General features: G+C 39.0%; 1 protein-coding gene across 1 annotated transcript; it reads left to right on the forward strand.

The window, feature by feature from the left end:
* Positions 1-691: 691 nt before the first annotated feature.
* LOC118825011 (protein mono-ADP-ribosyltransferase PARP14-like) lies at positions 692-14065 on the forward strand. Its single transcript, XM_036595510.1, has 16 exons — positions 692-941; positions 1619-1725; positions 3471-3513; positions 3667-3834; positions 4093-4161; positions 4271-4501; positions 4589-4805; positions 4859-4866; positions 4920-4988; positions 5110-5328; positions 5417-5644; positions 5795-7375; positions 7565-8203; positions 9790-9938; positions 11970-12144; positions 12271-14065. Exons 1-16 carry the CDS (start codon positions 761-763, stop codon positions 12549-12551), a joined length of 4365 nt encoding a protein of 1454 aa, XP_036451403.1. The 5' UTR covers positions 692-760; the 3' UTR covers positions 12552-14065.
* Positions 14066-18454: the final 4389 nt, after the last annotated feature.

Raw genomic sequence — 18454 nt, forward strand, 5'->3', positions numbered from 1 at the left:
TAACCTTGTTGACTCAACCAAGCAACCAATGACTACTCGCTCATCTTCTGCTCATACTTTGAATATGTCCCTTCACAAAAGCTATAACGAGTTATAACCGCGTGGTGACAGATATTTACACTAACACTAAACCAGGTTAAAACCATGTCTTTCTAACAGTGAAAGCTAAGATGCTGCATGTCAGCTTTTCATGCCTTGATGAGCTGAATCAGTTTTCCAAGTAAGAGGAATTTGAACTCTTGTGTTGGGCCAACAGCTCTGCTTCCATCTGCTGGTTATGTGTTCGTATTGCAGTTTGTATTGCTTGTACTGTTTGGTGTGTGTGAATATAGAACCTTTTCACCAGGCAAAGAATCGTTTAAGCATGCAAAGTGTTCATGGTATTATGTAGAACCACTGTCTTTACTCAAGAACGCTTGAAGAACTAGAAACTTTTTTTTTTGAGTGTGTACACACACACACACACACACACACACACACACACACACACATATACATAAACATATATATATATATATTCAATATTGAACAGTGATTCCAAACTTTTGAACAGTAGTGTATACATTTACTATAACGAGCAGTATGTGGTTTACAGTATGTGGTTTACAGTATGTGGTTTACAGTATGTGGTTTACAGTATGTGGTTTAGCCCCCGGTGCTCCTTCTGAAAGGAAATGAAAAGAAACGAAAGTGAAACAGATGTTGGAGCTGAGCGGCTCCTCCACAGTCTCTCCCGCAGAGCCGAGCGAGGAGGAGCGCAATGGAGGACTTTCCTCACCCCCTCACTGTGGAGGCTCGCTGGCCCTCAACCTCCAACAAGACCCTCACAGCCAAACTCCAGATTTACTTTCAGAGTAAGAAGAAGTCTCAGGGCGGAGACTGTGTGGTGAGGTTCCCCGAGGAGAGCAGCGCCGCTACTGTTCTCTTCAGATCAGCTCGAGGTACGTTCACTCGCTTCGTTCGTTAAGTAGTTTTTCAAGTAGCTTATTTCAACGTCACTGTCCCATCATGTAAGCCAGTGTAGCCAGACGTCCCTCTAACACACGTCCTGTCCAGAACAGCTGGACTATTAGGGCTGGGGAGTGGGAACGAGATAATTAAGTTGTGGCCACGGCTTAGTAAGGCATGTGGGCCAAATAAGCCAAATAAAGGGCCCGTATCCTACATTTTTCTTGTGTTTTACTTTCTTCCTCCGGGGGTCACTTAAGTTTGTGGTTTTATGCACCAAACATGGTCATAAGTCATTTTTACATGATCATTCACAGCCTCTCTTCATCCCTTACAATTAAACAGGCTGAAACAGGCTGCTCTAGGCTGAATGGGTGGATACATGTAAAAAAGGTGGTGACATCACAAAAACAATGCATTCAAAATGGGCTGTTTTTGCAGCTTGGTTTACATATATGGACTTTAACAATGTTTACACATCTCATCAAAGTATTTTATTTAAAAATAAGTACATAAGTAAAAGCAAGGGAAGTTTGGGAGTTTGCCAGTGCCGGCAGTGTGCCAGCAGTGCCATGTTTGCCAGACATGACCCACATCCGCATGCTGTCCAGAAGGTAAATGCAGCAACCTTGCATTATAAACTATTGATGACCTTCTGCTTTTGTTCCAGCTCGAGATCAAGTTCTCGCTAAAGGAGATCACTCTGTAACTATTGGAGACCAGGTGGTGAAACTGAAAGTGTTCAAACCTGGTGATGAAGAAGATGCAGATGGAGCAGTAAGTGAACAAAACTGTCTATGTCTTGTGCTTGATTAAGAAGCAGCAGGGGGAAGGGGGGTAATAAGTGGGCATGTTTTTAGCCAGTCAGTGTTTTGAAGTTCTGTCTTAGAACAATTTTAGTGCATTCAGACCTCGGACTGGTTTAGAAGGATATGGGAAAAGAAATATGTGGGTTAATTTGCTCACGTTCAACTTCGGTAACATTCTGTACCAGCCTTTGGGCTGAGATTCCTCACCAAAATCAGTCAGTAGAAAATGAGAAATGAGACGAGGAAACTGGACCACCATCCGCTGCTTTTGCATTTTCTCACCAGTGTTGGTAGAGTAGATAGAATAGGATACAGAATAGGATATATTTTGATTTGTTGATCACTATTTTTTACATTTATTCGCCAGTGTAATGTTAGCTAACTTCAGCATCACATCATTGTTTATAATAATAATAATAATAATAATAACAATAATAGGTACAATTCACTACATTCAGTAGTTGTGCAAGTAAATCAGGTTAGCTTGTTTAAACAATGCAATGATATGGGACTCTTATTATGATAGCAGTGGCATTTGAGACACTGTGGTACACAGTTGTCAAATGAGAGTAGTGGATCAGTCTATGCTCTTCACGGGTTCGCTAGGTGATTTATTTCACTATTCTGACATCGTGCTGCTGCTATATGATGGACAGATTTAGCGCTTTAGCTTTGTCTGAATTATCATAACAGACTGTTATTAATATCTGTCAGACTCTAAAATGTACAGTTTCACATGTGTATACAAATAAAAGCTAAAACAACTCATTCTCTAGCTGCTAGCATACATGCTAATGGCCCTAGCATTATAGTTTTAAAGACAGCTAATGTTACATTTGGTGAAAAAATCTTTACAAAACTTTAATCTCTAAAACTTTACAAACTGATGGTTCTAGAAATAGCGTTTAAATTCTGGTGCATTTATCCATCGTGTACTCATGCTTGGTGATTTATCCTCACCTGGAGCAGTAAACAATAGCTAATAAGGCTAGTGTGGTGCTTCACTTGTTATTAGATGATCATTATATGTTTCATTAAATATGTTTCTGCTTTATCACATTATTTGTATATTGGTAGTGTTGGTTATGAGGGCAATATTTAATGCATCACTTTTTCAGCCATCCATATATGACATATTGCATATGTTGATAGCAGCTGTCTCTGTCTCTCGAAGCCAGCCCAGGGGTGTGTTTAGGGTCTGGCTATCGGGCTATAGCCATGGTCTTTTTTTACTGCTAGAATTTTTGATATGAATATGAATTATGGACTCATATAACCACTGAATCTTTTGTGGTAAACGTATCTTTGCCTCATCCCTGCCTGATCAGCTAGACTTAGTGACTTTTGAGACCATTTTTTACTTAGCAAGTTATTTATAATAAGCGATGAATGTATGCTTCTGTATGATTTTCTTACACTGTTTACTAAGTTATTTAGTACCCAATTTTATCAGTCAGCCTTCACCATAGTTTACTACAGTACAACAGTTAGCTTGGTCAAAATACATGAAACTGGAACTGTCCCCCCTGTTTTACCACTTAGATAAAAACATTGGATATTTTAATGATAGAAACTTGATACTTGTGACTAGGACTCACATAAATCAACTTGATTTGGAGGGATGTCCATTATCTGTTATGTCTCCAAAGTTGTTTTTTTCTGATTTATGTCAGTGTTGATCAAGGTTACCATTTATTTTGTTTTTCTTTTCAGGCTGGAACAAGAAGTGAGGTGGCAGTTAACTTCCAGCAGTCAGGTGGGAAACTGCACTAATAATGGGTTCAGACCATTGATAATGGGTTCTACCGTTGATAACTCCTCCCTTGCTGTTGTATACAGAATCTTACTGGTGGAAACAACTGGCAACTTTCTATAACATGCATTATAAATATTTCATTGACCCCTCCAGTTCCTGGTCAGAGGGCCTTAAGTGTGAGAGTGAACAATGTTCCTGCTGATGCTGTCACTGACGAGGACATTCTGGAACTGTGCTTTGAGAAATGGGGTGGACCTATAGAGGCAATCAGCTCAATTCCAGCAGAGCAAGCTGCTATCATCACCTTCCAGTCACCTGATGGTAGGACCAGTTTGGCGAAGATACCCTTGAGATTATAGACGTTGTATAAAATTAACTGAAAAAAATGTAAATTAACGTATATTAAAGAACATTTTGGACAGTGATATGTGTTGTTTTATTGCTGAATTTTCCCTCCTGCATTTTAGGCTTTATTGCATCATATTGTATTACCTGTTGGAGAACACTAGTTATTCAAGAATGTTGTCTTCCCTCTTCTACTGAACAAATTACATGATTTTTTTTTAATCAAAATTTCAGCTGTACAGAGAGTTTTGGACAGGACTGATCTCAAGATACTTGGGGTATCAGTCAGTGTCCATCCCAATTGTGAGTTTTTCTTTCCTCTTTTTTCAGCTGCAGAGATAAATTAAAAGCATTTAGTCTGTGTCATATAAAATGGTGAAGTTATCTTGTTTTCTGCTGGTTATGCCTGCAGTTGGCCCTGATGAGAGCCAGAGTGAGCCTCCAACTGAGAAACTCCCCAAAGATAGTTTGCGAAACCCCCCACGGTCCGGTGCTGTGGTTCTGGAGAAACTGCCAGATGACATGTCCGGAGAAGTCCTTGTGCTTTTAATTGAGAACATCAGTGGTGTTTCTGATGAGGAGTTTTTCCTGGAGTTAATAAGAGGATCAAATGTTGCTGTTGTGACCTTTAATGACCCCAATGGTATGTCTTTGACCAGCCATGTGAAACATTATCTTATTGAGTAGAACTATTCAGGTTCTCAGACTTAAATGAAATTTCCTTTTGCGGTTGCTGAGAAGTTCCTCACAGAGAGCAGGAGCAGTAAAAAGTTTCAGCAGTATGGTCTACGGAGTCGGGCTCTGGAGAAAAGCAGAAGCGTTAAAGTGGAAAACATACCTGGTCAGGTCTTTGCAGACCTGCTAGAACTTTACTTTGAAAAGTGGGCTGGAGCAGTGGAGAAAGTCACCATGATTCCAGAGAAGCATTCTGCCATAGTCACATTTTCGTAGTCAAGCCGGTAAGTCATCATATTCTATTACTTGTAGAACTTCACCTCAGTTGTTCAAGTAATTGTTCTCTCTTCTGTTAAACAAACTACATAATTTTGTCTCAATTTCAGCTGTCAAGAGAGTTTTGGACAGGACTGATCTCAAGATACTCAAGGTGTCAGTCAGTGTGCATCCATATTGTGAGTTATTTCTCTCTTTTCTTCCTTTTCAGCTGCAGAGATAAATGAAAGGCATGCAGAAATAAAACATTTGCATATAAAATAGTGAAGTTATCTTATTTTCTTCTGATTTTACCTGCAGTTGGTCCTGATGAGAGCCAGAGTGAGCCCCCAACTGGGGAACCTCCAAAAGACCCTCCACGGTCCAGTGCTGTGGTCCTGGAGAAACTGACAGATGACTTGTCCAGAGAAGTCCTTGTGCTTTTAATGGAGAACATCAGTGGTGTTTCTGAAGAGGAGTTTTTCCTGGAGTTGATAAGAGAATTAAATGTTGCTGTTGTGACCTTTAATGACCACAAAGGTGTGTCTTTCACTCTCAGTGTGAAACAATGTTTTGTTATCGAACTGCTCAGCCAATCATAAATCATTCAACTATTTCTTTTTTGCAGTTGCTGAAAAGTTCTTCATGGAGAGCAAGAGCAGTAAAAAGTTCCAGCAGTATGGTCTAATTGGACGGCCTCTGGAAAAAAGTAGAAGTGTGAAAATGGAAAATTTGCCTGGTCAGACTTCTACAGACCTGCTGGAACTTTACTTTGAAAAGTGGGGTGGGGCAGTGGAGACAATCACTATGATTCCAGATGAACAGGCTGCCATTGTCACCTTTCAAAATGAAGAAGGTAAATCATTTGTGCTTTAAATTTTAGATAGATTCTCTATTTACCTTATAGTTATATATAGTTCCATATATATATTGTGTTAAAATGTTCAAAGATTATGTGTCATTTGTATAGATTATAGTATAAATATCTGCCATCATCCTTTTCCAGGCATAAAGAGAATTCTGGAGAAAGATCACCGTATTGGCAGGACTCCAATCAATATATACCCATATTTCATATCTTTGGGTACCGCCTTATATGGGAAAGACAGACCAACATGGACGCTGCCCAAACCTTTCAGAGAGAAGATCCATCCTGCTATCAGGGAATTCCTCAATAAGAAGGGGCTGATATCTTCCATCTGTCAAGAGATGATCTCACTTTTCTGCCACGTGAACATGGACAAAGCTGAAGTACAGCTTAGTCCCCTTCTTACGCTCTCAAAACAGAAGGGTATAACCAAGAGGCAAATAATAGACACCTGGAAGAAAAACGCCACAGATGGCTTTAGGAAAATACTCTCCAGCTACGCTGTTTTTGAGTATGCAGTGATCCCCTCTGTCTGGTTTGCAGTAGAGAAAGACATCCGATCAATAGTGAAAGACAAAGCCTTCATGAAGATGGATGATGGAGTCCTGACACTGGCAGGAATGGCTCAAGACATTAATCTGCTGAAGCCGATTTTGGAGAATGTTTTAAAGAGAGCATCAGATCAGATGGAAAGGGACCAGAATAGTGTCTCAGAGAGTATTGAGATGTCCCCTTCCATGGTCTCTCTGCTTCTGCAGGAAGGACTTCAACAAAATGCTGCAGCTAAATACCCAGAGTTGAAGCTCACATACAAAAAAGACACCAATCAGTTAACATTGTGTGGCCTTTCTATGGAAATTATTGACATCAAACGTTGGATCCTTGAGAGGAGACTGAGACTGAAACAGAAGCCTCTGAAAATGGACCCTTCGTTGTTGGAGTTCCTGAGATCAGTGGACTGTGAGGAGATGTCAGGAGATCTGTTTATAACCAAGGGAATCAGTGCAGTCTACACAGTTGAAAATGGGGATGTTGTGTTGACTGGAAGCACAGACAGAGCACTGACTGAGGCAGAGCAGAGACTTCAAATGGCACTTACATCTAATATCCTCTCTTTAGAGGATTTAAGTGTGCTTGAAAAGCCAGAATGGCGCTCTCTCAATGACCGAATGTGTGACACATACAACTTAGCCAGGAAGAAAACTGTGGTTATAAAACCCTCAAAACACAATGACACAGTTGTAGTTACTGGCTTTCAGCAACCAGTCTTGGAGGTCAGCAGGAGCCTGGAGAAATTCATCAACACGCACTCAAGAATCGAAGAAGTCCTTCACGTCAAGTCATGCGCTGTGGTGAAGTTCATAAATGAGAAAAAGTCCCCAGTTTGGAAGAGACTTGTAAAGCCCAATGAGGTAAGAGTTCAATTTGACCCTAAACGACCCTTGATCCGACTGTCTGGAGAGCGTGTTCACGTCCAACCAGCCATGGAGAACTTTCAGAAGATTGCAGACGCTCTCCACACGGATAGGCTGACGATTGAAAAAGCAGGTGCTAAAAAGTACTTCCAGGAGCAGGGAAGCATGTTCTTGATGATGATGAAGGAACATAGATTTGTGGTCGTTCTTGAGGAAAGTCCAGGTTCTACCACGAAAGAAGAACATGCCATTAAGCAACAGTGCCCTAAAATATCACCTGTTGCCAAATTCTCATCATTTTCTAGTGAGTCTCTCTCATACCATTATCTATTACAGTTGCTGTAAATCACTGAAATACAACAAGCTTTTGTTATTGCTAGTGATAACTGGGACTTCTAATGGTTAAAAAGAACTTAGTATGTAAAATTTAAAAATAAATCTAAATCTATGGAAGTAATTTGTTCTGTTCTGTTTTTATTTCATTTTAAAAAAGGAATATTTGACTCTATGGCCAGCTATTTTGACAACAGTCCAGAAGCCAGACGACCATTCCATTCTGAAGACGAGGACTTTGTGATGGCGAGTGAGGAGTTTGAGCCGGCGGTCTTTCAGCTGTGTGCAGAGACCCAGCAGGACCTGAATGAAGCCAGAGAACTGATCCACAGCTTCATCATCAAAGAGCAAACGAGTTCATCCATCCGGGACTCCGCCATCAACTTTTTCAGTAGAGAGGATTCAGAGATGCTGACTAACCTGCAGAGCGAGCTCACGGTCAGCATTCAGCTTGATAAGAATGGTCCAGAGCCGGTCATCACCGTGGAGGGCCTGACCCGAGATGTAGTCAAGGCAGAGAGCGCCATCCGGGACATGATCCGCAAAGTGGAGAAGAACGAGGCCCGAAAACGTGAAGCCTTCATGATCAGCAGCTTGGTAGAGTGGCAGTATCTGGACAGGACAAATAATCTCGTACCCTTCGATATTTACATGAACTATGACCTGGAGGAGGCCTATGGGAAAAAACAACCTCGCATAAAGATCAAGGTCAACAACGAGGAGGTTGAGGTTGATTTAACCCAAAGAGTGGCTTATTTAAGAAACAGAAGGATTGAATTGAAGAGGGTTGACCGGAAAGGTAAGAGGCTTCAAATGGTTTATGAAACCTTCAGCTATAACCTTCCATTTCAGCTTGTATGCTTTATTATATTGCAAATCTCTATCACCCTTGCAGTGTACACTCTTAAACATAAACGTGCCAATGTACAGAGCCCCCAAAAAGACATGGGTGAAAAAGACTTGGGCTTTCTATAATAGGTAAAAAAGAAACCTCCTTAGATTTTTTTTTCTCAAATTTGTTATCTCAGGATAATTATCTCGAGATAATTTTCTGGAAATGTTCTTTTGGACACTTTTGGAAATTTTTTAAACACTTTGCATGCGTCCACCTATAGACATAAACCCCTTAAATGTCTCAAAGTGTTATTATACACTTCTATAAGGTAAGAATAGCTCAGCCAGTTTACACTGAAGTCACTGTAGTTACTGAATAATAAGCCTTAGTATGTGATAAGCATGAGATTTTAAGGTTTAGTTTAGTTTAGTTTAAGATTAAGTTTTATTCAATAAACTAAAAAAAAATAAAATTATTTGTTCAGTAAAATAAAAAGCTGTAGCTGATTTTGAATAAAAAGCAATATAGTGGATATATTCTGTAACCCAGACAGCTTTAATTAAAATTCAATAAAGTCCAGTTAGAGAAAATTTTCTCAAGCAAAGGTCCGAACATTTTAATGTCTAACTTGCATCATGTTTCAGTGCCATATACTGTTTACTGAAGTAGCCTAGTAGGTATATCAACATCTTATGAAGTCAACAACTGAATGTCAAATCAGTTCAATTCAGTACAATTCATTAATATTTCAACAATATTTATTGTCAGTTTTCTCTTTTTAGAGCACACAATGTAAGATAATGTGGCTCACTTTCTTCTCTGACTGCTGTTTCTCACCTTGTCCCTCCCCTGTTTGTGCGTTACTCACTCGAGTCTTGGTGCTCATCGTAATGCACAGATCTGATTGCCTGAGTAGCGTCACGTGTGATATTTACAACCAATGCAATTGGTCTGTGAGTCTCCCGGGCTGCTAAACTGGCTAAAATGACTAGAAAAGCTATGCTGATTAAAATAGGACCACCCCGTTGACATTAAATAATTCTCCATAGTTTATCGGTTATAGGTCCAGGTCCGTATAGGACAGCGTCTGGGTCCGGACTCGGACCGCGGTCTGCCTATTAGTGACCTCTGCTGTAACGCTTTGTCCGAAACAGTCTGTTGAGTTTTAAAGCATGTTTAAAATGAGGCTCCGATACAACATAATGATGTTCAAGATAAGGAGCTATACAGTGGTCAGCTTCCATTAGCATAGTTCCAATCAAGGATACACAACTGAAAATTGGACCATGGACCTGGGAGATAATAGTGAGTGGAATCCTGTCTGTATGTTCTATTGGTGCCTTCTACAGGGCAGACAGCATGATGCACTTAGGTTGCCACCATTATTGAAAAACTAGTTTTTTTTCAGGGGCTCTGTATTTGAACGATGCCTTAGAAGAACCTCTTTTGTTTTTCTAATGAAGTGTTCTTTAACAAGTATTCTTTAGCTTTTAGAGAAAAATTGTTCTTTTTCAAAATACTACACATGGTATGTCTTGATTCTTTTCCAGACCAGCCCTCATTGGCTCTGCCCAGTCATTGGGAGAACATGAAGGGAGGTGTGTTTGTTAAGCAGGTCCAAGTTCAACGAGGCAGCCAGGAATACAAGGATGTGGAGAATGAGTTCAGGAGAACTGGGCTGGCCAATCAAATTCTTAACGTAAGATTACTTAAAAAAATCTCTCTATGCATGTATTTTACCCATGATATAAAACTCTCATACAGCAGCTTAAAGTCTTTTATTTAATGTACTTGACAAACGAACAAATGAAACTGACAGGTTGTTACTACTATGAAATGCAACACTTTTGTAAGCTACATTCAAATGTTTCGCAGCTCAACCGCAGTAGATGTGTTGTTTTTTTGGCCAGCTAGTGATGTCGCTGGCTACTTTTGTGGCTAAGAAAGCTACAGATAACAGCAGGGCCATGAGTCATGCTAAATTGCCCCTGTGTGTGTGTGTGTGTGTGTGTGTGTGAGTGCCTCTGAGAAACCTCTGAAAAACTTTACAATGTGCAAAATATTTGCCCAGTTTCCCAAGAGTTTGGTGGATAAAGTAAATTGTTACTCGTTTCTCAAAAGAAGACTGATGAGGAGACGAGGAAGATCAATTATTTTGCTGCCATTGAAACATCAGCACCGCTATGGCGAGTGAGTTATCAGCCGGCCAACATGGGACCCAGACTCCCGCCACCCGAGTACCAGGGGGTATTTCACATACTGGGCAGGAGGCCATAATTTCTACAAAGACGCTACAATATTAATTGCCTAATTACTTTAACAACTAAAACTCGTACCTAGGAGTATATCAGGGTCAACTCTATTACCTACCTATCTTGCAAGCTAGCCACAATTTGGATATTCAATGGATCAGAGTAATGCAGTGTGTACTTGTTTTCATTGAAAAAATGTCTTGTTCCATGCTTTATTGCACATCTGGTGTAAAATGGTAGCCTACAGTGGTGTTTGAAAGTTTGCGAATCTTTAGAATTTTCTATATTTCTGCATAAATTTGACCTAAAACTTCATTAGAAGAACTTCATCTTCGGAAAAAGAGCTGTTGATGCTCCTCAAGCTGGAAAAGGTTACAAACCATCTCTAAAGAGTCTGGACTACACCAATCCACAGTCAGACAGACTGTGTACAAAGGGAGGAAATTCAAGACCCTCGTTTTGCTCCCCAGGAATGGTTGACCAACAAAGATCATACCAAGAACAAGACATGTAAAAGTCTGCAAGGCCACAAAGGAACCGAGGGTGACTTCTAAGCAGCTAAAGGTCTGTCTCACAGTGGCTAATGGTAATGTTCATGAGTCCATCAGGAGAACACTGAACAACAATGGTGTGCACGGCAGGATTGCAAGGAGAAGCCACTGCTCTCCAAAAAGGACATTGCTGCCCATTTGCAGTTTGCTAAATATCACATGTAAAAGCCAGAAGGTTATTGAAACAACTTTTTGTGAATGGATGAGACCAAAATGGATGTTTTTGGTTTAAACGAGAAGGGTTATGTTTAGAGAAGGGAAAACACTGCATTCCAGAATTAAACCCTTATCCCATCTGTGAAACATGGTGGTGGTAGTATCACGGTTTGGGCCTGTTTTGCTGCATCAGGAAAAGGAAAATGTCAGGATGTCTGTCAGTGAACTGAAACTCATGGAACGTGGGTCATGCAGCAGGCATAACCACCCACAACCACCCGAAGCACACAAGTCATTCTACCAAAGAAATGGTTAAAGAAGAATAAAGTTAATGTTTTGGCCAAGTCAAAGTCCCGAACTTAATCCTACAGAATTGTTGTAGAAGGACCTGAAGCAGCAGTTCATGGGAGGAAACCCACCAACATAACTGAGTTGAAGCTTTTTTGTATGGAGGCCTAAAATTCCACCAAGCCGACGTGCAGGACTAATCAATTGTTTAGGTGCAGTTATTGCTGCACAAGCCGGTCACACCAGATACTGAAAGCAAAGGTCCACATACTTTTGCCACTCACAGATTTGTAATATTGGATAATTTCCTTTAATAAATAAATGACCATGTCTAATATTTTTGTCTCATTTGTTTAATTTGGCTCTCTTCATCTATTATAAGGACTTCACAAACTTTCAAGAACCACTGAACATAATGTTAAGGCTAGTGATGATCAAAACAGTGCTTTGCCGGCCACTTATTTATTAGTGTGATGTTCTTAGATTGAGAGAGTCCAGAACAGCACTCTGTGGAGGAGCTACATGATTCAGAAGAAGCACTTTGAAGAAAAGAACAAGCACAAGAACAATGAGAAGAGGCTGTTCCACGGCACCGGCCCTGATAACATAGACAAGATCAACCACCGGGGCTTCAATAGGAGCTATGCTGGGATGCATGGTATAACACAGCAATAATATCATCACCACACATTTGTAGATAATAAATCCACAATTTGTTAATAGTTAGTAGTTTAAATTTGTTTCTGCAATATATCATGTGTCTTTTTTTTTTCTTTGTCTGAAGGTGCCATGTATGGCAATGGTGTGTATTTTGCTGTTGACCCAAGTTACTCAGCCAGGGGATACTCCAGGCCTGACCAATTTGGTCGTAAGCGCATGTATCTGGCCAGAGTGCTGGTCGGTGACTACACCAGAGGGAGGGCTGGGCTAATTTCACCTCCACCCAAGAGCTTTATAGCCACAGATTTGTATGACAGCGTCACTGATAACCAACAAAACCCGAGTATGTTTGTGATCTTCCATGACGTGCAGGCGTATCCGGAATACCTGATCACCTTTCAGTAGGATATTTTTAATCAGCAGTTGTGGACTGATTATGATTATCCATATTTCAATTTTCTGTTATGTTACTCACTCTTATGGATTAGGTTTAACTTGTTGCTGTAATGCATAGAAGTATTAGGTGTGGGGCCACTTCAGATCAGTACATATTAATAAATAATGATACAAATACATTTAAAATATTTCACTAATAAATTATCTTTATAATGTTCATCAATTATGACCTACTATGTTTATGGTGTTATATTGTGTGCTACAGATTGCAATGGTTATTAATGCAGTTACGCAATATTCATGATTGACATCAAGTTATTCCTCCTTGTGTCACTGCATCCTTGAAAAAATAAACAGGTTATTATAGATCTATGTTTTTTTCATACTGAAATATGTCTGTTTAGAGCTCCAGTGGACCGTCAAGGCAAGATCTTGTTGACCTTCAGTAATATTCATATATACAAGTGTTCCAAAATAATATAAAATACAGGTAAACTGTCAATGCTTACTCACATTATTTATATATATATAGAATAGATGTTGCCTGTCGGGGTCACTTTGTTTTCTGTAAATCAATAACATTTTATGGCAGTAAACTCAGTAATGATGAGCCTCTTTATTATCACATGGTCCAGTAAAAAATGACCCTTTTCAAGTTTCAGTGTCTCTAAAATACTATTGCACTTACAAATTTTTTTCATGATAGTTCCTCAACAGTGATGATAAAATTAAAGATACGTATTTGATGTTTTAAGTCTCTACACTGTTTGGGTACCAAGATAATGTTCAGGGTCAAATTTTGATTGCAATTAAAATCATTCACAGTGTAAAATATTGATGCACTTGTATACATAAGGATGCCATTCAAATAATTTCTTTAAAATTTTGCTGAAAGACCCTGTGTACAATTTGAGCATCTAACTCGCTAAATAGCTGAATAACTCAATGTTAGCATTAGCGCCAGCTCATCTGAAGGGTCGTCTTCCACCATTCATATTTCCTCATTATTAATCATTAGAACCAACAGCTTTAACGTCCATGAAGAGTGAAGGGAAGACTCCCCTGGTTCTGTACTGTACTGTAGAAATGATTTCCAGAATCCTGTTTTAATAAAGTGTTTTCAGCTGTATTCCTGCATCTCAGGGACTCCACAGTGTGGCTCCCTCATTTTCCTTTATGCTTAGGAACCTTTTAGTCTGTTAGCGCAAGTGCTACAGATGCTATCAGATAGCCTGAGCTGAAAGTTTGACATAGCAACAGTAGCCGAGGGAAGAGAGACTCGTTAGAATGTGTTGGAATAATATTAGCTACTTTGGGTAAGTCTCAGGTATTAGCATAATTACTTTCTTGCCATGCAGTACCTCCTACTGCCACAAGAGGTCAGGAAACTCAAACAGACTGAGATCACTTTATTTTAAAGGTAGAACATATATTGTAATAGGAGGTTTACAATAAAAGACTTTTCCTTTTGTTTGTATCAGCAATATATGATGTGTCTGAAAGACCATAACACTGTGTTCTGTTGTCTTGTGCTTTTTATGCACTTAATTTGCTGAACACAAAACATGAACAGCTGCAGAAACTCATTTACCCCAATTAGAGTGTCAAGAACTTTCATCATTATTTGCATGTCTGCACAGAGAATGCACAATAAAAACAGCATTTAACTCAGTGAGCATCATTTACATCAGCTGCTCTGTCAACAAAAAAAATGTTCTAGCCTCCTGTTTTCTCATCTGCATGTTCTTTAAACCCTCTCAGCTTCAGATTTTCAGATCTGACCATCTATCATTATATAACCCTCTTCTCAATCACACTGGTGGTGTGTTAGTGTGTGTTATGCTGGTATGAGTGGATCAGACACAGCAGTGCTGCTGGAGTTTTTAAACACTAGTTTTTAAACCACTCACTATCCACTCTATTAGACACTCCTACCTTGTCAGTCCACCTTGTAGATGTAAAGTCAGAGACGATAGCTCATCTGCTGCTGCACAGTTTGTGTTGGTCATCCTCTAGTCCTTCATCAGTGGTCACAGGACGCTGCCCACAGGACGCTGTCGGCTGTATATTTTTGGTTGGTGGACTATTCTCAGTCCAGCAGTGACACTGAGGTGTTTAAAAACTCCAGTAGCACTGCTGTGTCTGATCCACTCAGACCAGCGCAACTTTGTCAGTATCTGGTGCCATTGCCATTTAATTGCTTAACTTGATTCAAATGCTCTCCACAAGCTTCTGTCTCAATCTTCTCAATACTTTGTCTGAGTTTTTGCCCATTTCTTCTGGCAGAACTGGTGAGTCAGGTTTGTGGGCCTCCCTGGACACGTTTTTTCAGTTCAGTCCACAGTTTTTCTTTGGGATTCAGGTCAGGGTTTTGTGATGGCCACTCTGATATTTTCACTTTGTTGTCTTCAAGCCATTTTGTTTAAGAGCACGTCATGAATCTGCTGTAGACTTTTTCTCAGGACCTTTCTCAAGAACACATTTACGAAAAACTTAGAAAGATATTGGTGAATGAGGCCCATTGTTTAGTTAGAAGACCAAGTATTAACCTTCTCGCTGATTTCTTGAGATATTTCTTCAGTATTTCTAGATAATCCTCCTTTCTCAAGATGCTATCTATTTTCTGAAGTGCACCAATCCCTCTTACAGCACAACACCCCCACAACCTGATGCTACCACCCCTATGCTTCACAGTTGGGATGGTGTTCTTTGCATAAAACAGCCTCACTTTTTTCCCTACATACAAAGCACTGATCATTATGGCCAAAGAGTTTTTGAGTACTCGTCCAAAATACATCCTGGTGATCACATGCAAACCTCAGTGTGGCTTTTTAAGTTGGTTTTGAAGTAGGGGCTTCGTCCTAGCATGGAAGCCTTTCAGCCAATGGCAATCTAGGACTCTTTTAAAGTGCACGTAGATCACTTTATTACCTAAGACCAACTGCTTCACCAGTTCCTTTGTTGATGTCTCGGGGTATGGCTGAGCCTTTCAGACCAAAGTTCATCCAGCCCTGGGAAGGATTTGTGCCTTCTAGCTGAGAAATACAGTGTATATGTGGTCCAAAGATATTTATATTTGCATACAGTTGTTGGTACATTTCTTATGGTACGTTCAGTTGTTTGGAAATTATAATGAGCAACCAGAGGTCTTGGTTGAGTTGCTTTGAATTTCCAATGGTATCAAGGACAAAAAGGCACTGTCTGTAAAGTTAGGACCCAGGTGCACTCCTGATTAACACTTAATTAGGACAGCTGACCAATCAGAAGCTGCTAAAAGCCATGACATCAATTTTGGTGTCTTCTAGACAGTTTAAAGAGACTGACAATTATGTAGACATCAAATTTAGACCATCTGGAAATCTGATATAATGAATTATAGCTGAAATATATTTCTAATCTAAATGTTTTAATTACAAATTAAGCATTTTTTCAATGAAAAATAAGTATAGAGTGCTGTAAATTTCATCCATTATTTGTAAAATATGTCTATTTGTCGTGTCAAATTCTGTGCTGCATAACTGTAATTTGAACAACTGTGCATTATTCATCATTGACACCAAATGTTACCCTGCTGTACGTCACTGCATCCTTGAATAAAGAATGAACAGGTTATTATAGTCCGTATAGAAATACTTTAATTATCAGATACTGCAACATTCCTCTTTTTGGTATGCAATACTTCTTATTTCCACTAGAGGTCAGGGAACACAAATGCAAAGAGAACGCTGTTGACTTTTCCTTATATTTGTATTAACAGTATATGATACAAAGATCATAATTTGACACTATGTTTAGTTCTAATACACTTTTCATGTACAACATGAACAGCTGCATAAACACATTTACATCAACTAGAGTCTCAGACTTTTTCTTTGACCTGAGATCATTATTTTCATGATGTCTACACAAAGAATGGACAATTAAAACAGCATTTAACTCAATGAGCAATTAGTGCCATATTATTTCATACTTAATGTAGGCTTAACTGACAAAAGCATGAACAACTGTTAAACTCATTTACATCAGCAGCTCTGTCAACAGAAAAATGTGTGAGTCTTGTGTTTTCTAATCTGCACGTCCTTTGAACCCTCTCAGCTTCAGAAAGAAAGAAACAGAATTTCAGATCTGACCATCTATCTTTATATAACCCTCCTCTCAATCTTCTACACTCTGCCTGCAGGAGGGCTAAAAGAATAGGATGGTCACTTATTCATCACCACTGAGTGGAAATGCTGACCTCCTTTAAATTATAACTCGGAATCACCCGAGTCAGATATCAAACGCTTTACTGGAAGTCCAGTTTAATCGCTCTGCTGTTCCTGACGCACTTTAACTTCATTTATATTTCAGAATGTTCTGTTTGATCCTAAAGAGGAAGTGCAGATATTCTGCACTATTGCTAGGTTTAAGAGGAATGACAGTCCCACTAAGTGTCTTTCATAATTATGTAGTTATACATTAATAATACATGCAACAACAATGTAACTACTGGTGATGTGTTTAGTGATACAGATGGATTACAGTGGTACAGTTTGTGTAGTTACATCTTGATAGTTATAACAGCATATTTCACACATGCAATACATTGGCATAAACAGATGGTGTGCAATTACCTGTAACTAATAATGAGAGTTCCTGGAAATGCCAGCTTTCCAACATTTGGCTAGCAGTAATATTACACTTATGTGGTTACATGGTAACTGAAGTTCTGCCCTTAAAACATTCTCTGATATGATGATATTTGCACAACAGTGTGTAAAAGTAACTTTTATGTTATTAACTAAAGTATATGGGGTTTATTATACTACCCCAAAAGCATGTCTGGATTATCAATGTGCCTACATAACCACTAAATAGGAGCTATCCAGTTATTATAAAGTGTAACTTTGATGTGAAATATTTGTGTCTGTGGTAACCTTTTCAAATCACAGTACCTATCTGTAATTTCACAGTACCTACATAAAGATAAACCTTTCAAAACAATCTGCTTTGCTGTGTAAAACACATTACAGAATGGTTTAAGGCCAGAACTTTGGTTACCACGTCACAACACAAGCAGACTACAACAGCTCAGAACATATTAGGAAAGTTGCAATTTCCTATGCAGATGCAGTAAATAATCTCATAATATAGGTAATTACACAACACAGTCAGAAGTCTTTTTGGAAAAACAGTTCATACACATGTAAATACCTATTACTACTATTATGCATGTGTAATTACATAAAAATATAACACATAAGAAAAAATATACAGATTATAGTTACTTACTTACACAAACTGTACAACTGTACTCAATGTGTACCAGTGAATACATCACCAGCAGTTACAGTGTTATAGCATAAATTTTAACATGTAACTACACAGTTATTAGAGGCAGAAAGGGGATAGCCGGGTGACTTTTCTTTACGAGAAATCTAAAAGTTTCTAAGCATAGTCCCGTCTTATTTTGTGATTATTTAAGAGCACCAATCACCAGAGGACAAATAGAAAAGTGAAGAAATATATGTTGAGCATCTTAAAGCCTGTTTAAATATTTTATGCACACATACAAAAACATATATTATATCCACACATCAGTATATGCATAAAAAAGAGAGATAGATTACATCATCTTTTATGTTTTTATGTGTACACTGATGTACAGTGTGTTGTACAACTGTTTTCAGTCTGTATCAGTGAATACGTCACCAGTAGTTACATTGTTATAGCATATATTTAAATGTGTAACTACCCAGTTATTAAAGACACTGGAAGTGGGACCAGAATAACTTTTGCTTATAAGAAATCTTAAGCATAGTCCTGTCTTATTGTGTGATTCTTTAAGAGCACCAATCACCAGAGAGAGGGCAAAGTGTGTGTGTGTGTGTGTGTGTGTGTGTGTGTATATATATATATATATATATATATAT

The sequence above is a fragment of the Colossoma macropomum genome, unplaced genomic scaffold, assembly GCF_904425465.1.
Source record: "Colossoma macropomum unplaced genomic scaffold, Colossoma_macropomum, whole genome shotgun sequence".
In the NCBI taxonomy this organism is placed as follows: Eukaryota; Metazoa; Chordata; class Actinopteri; order Characiformes; family Serrasalmidae; genus Colossoma; species Colossoma macropomum.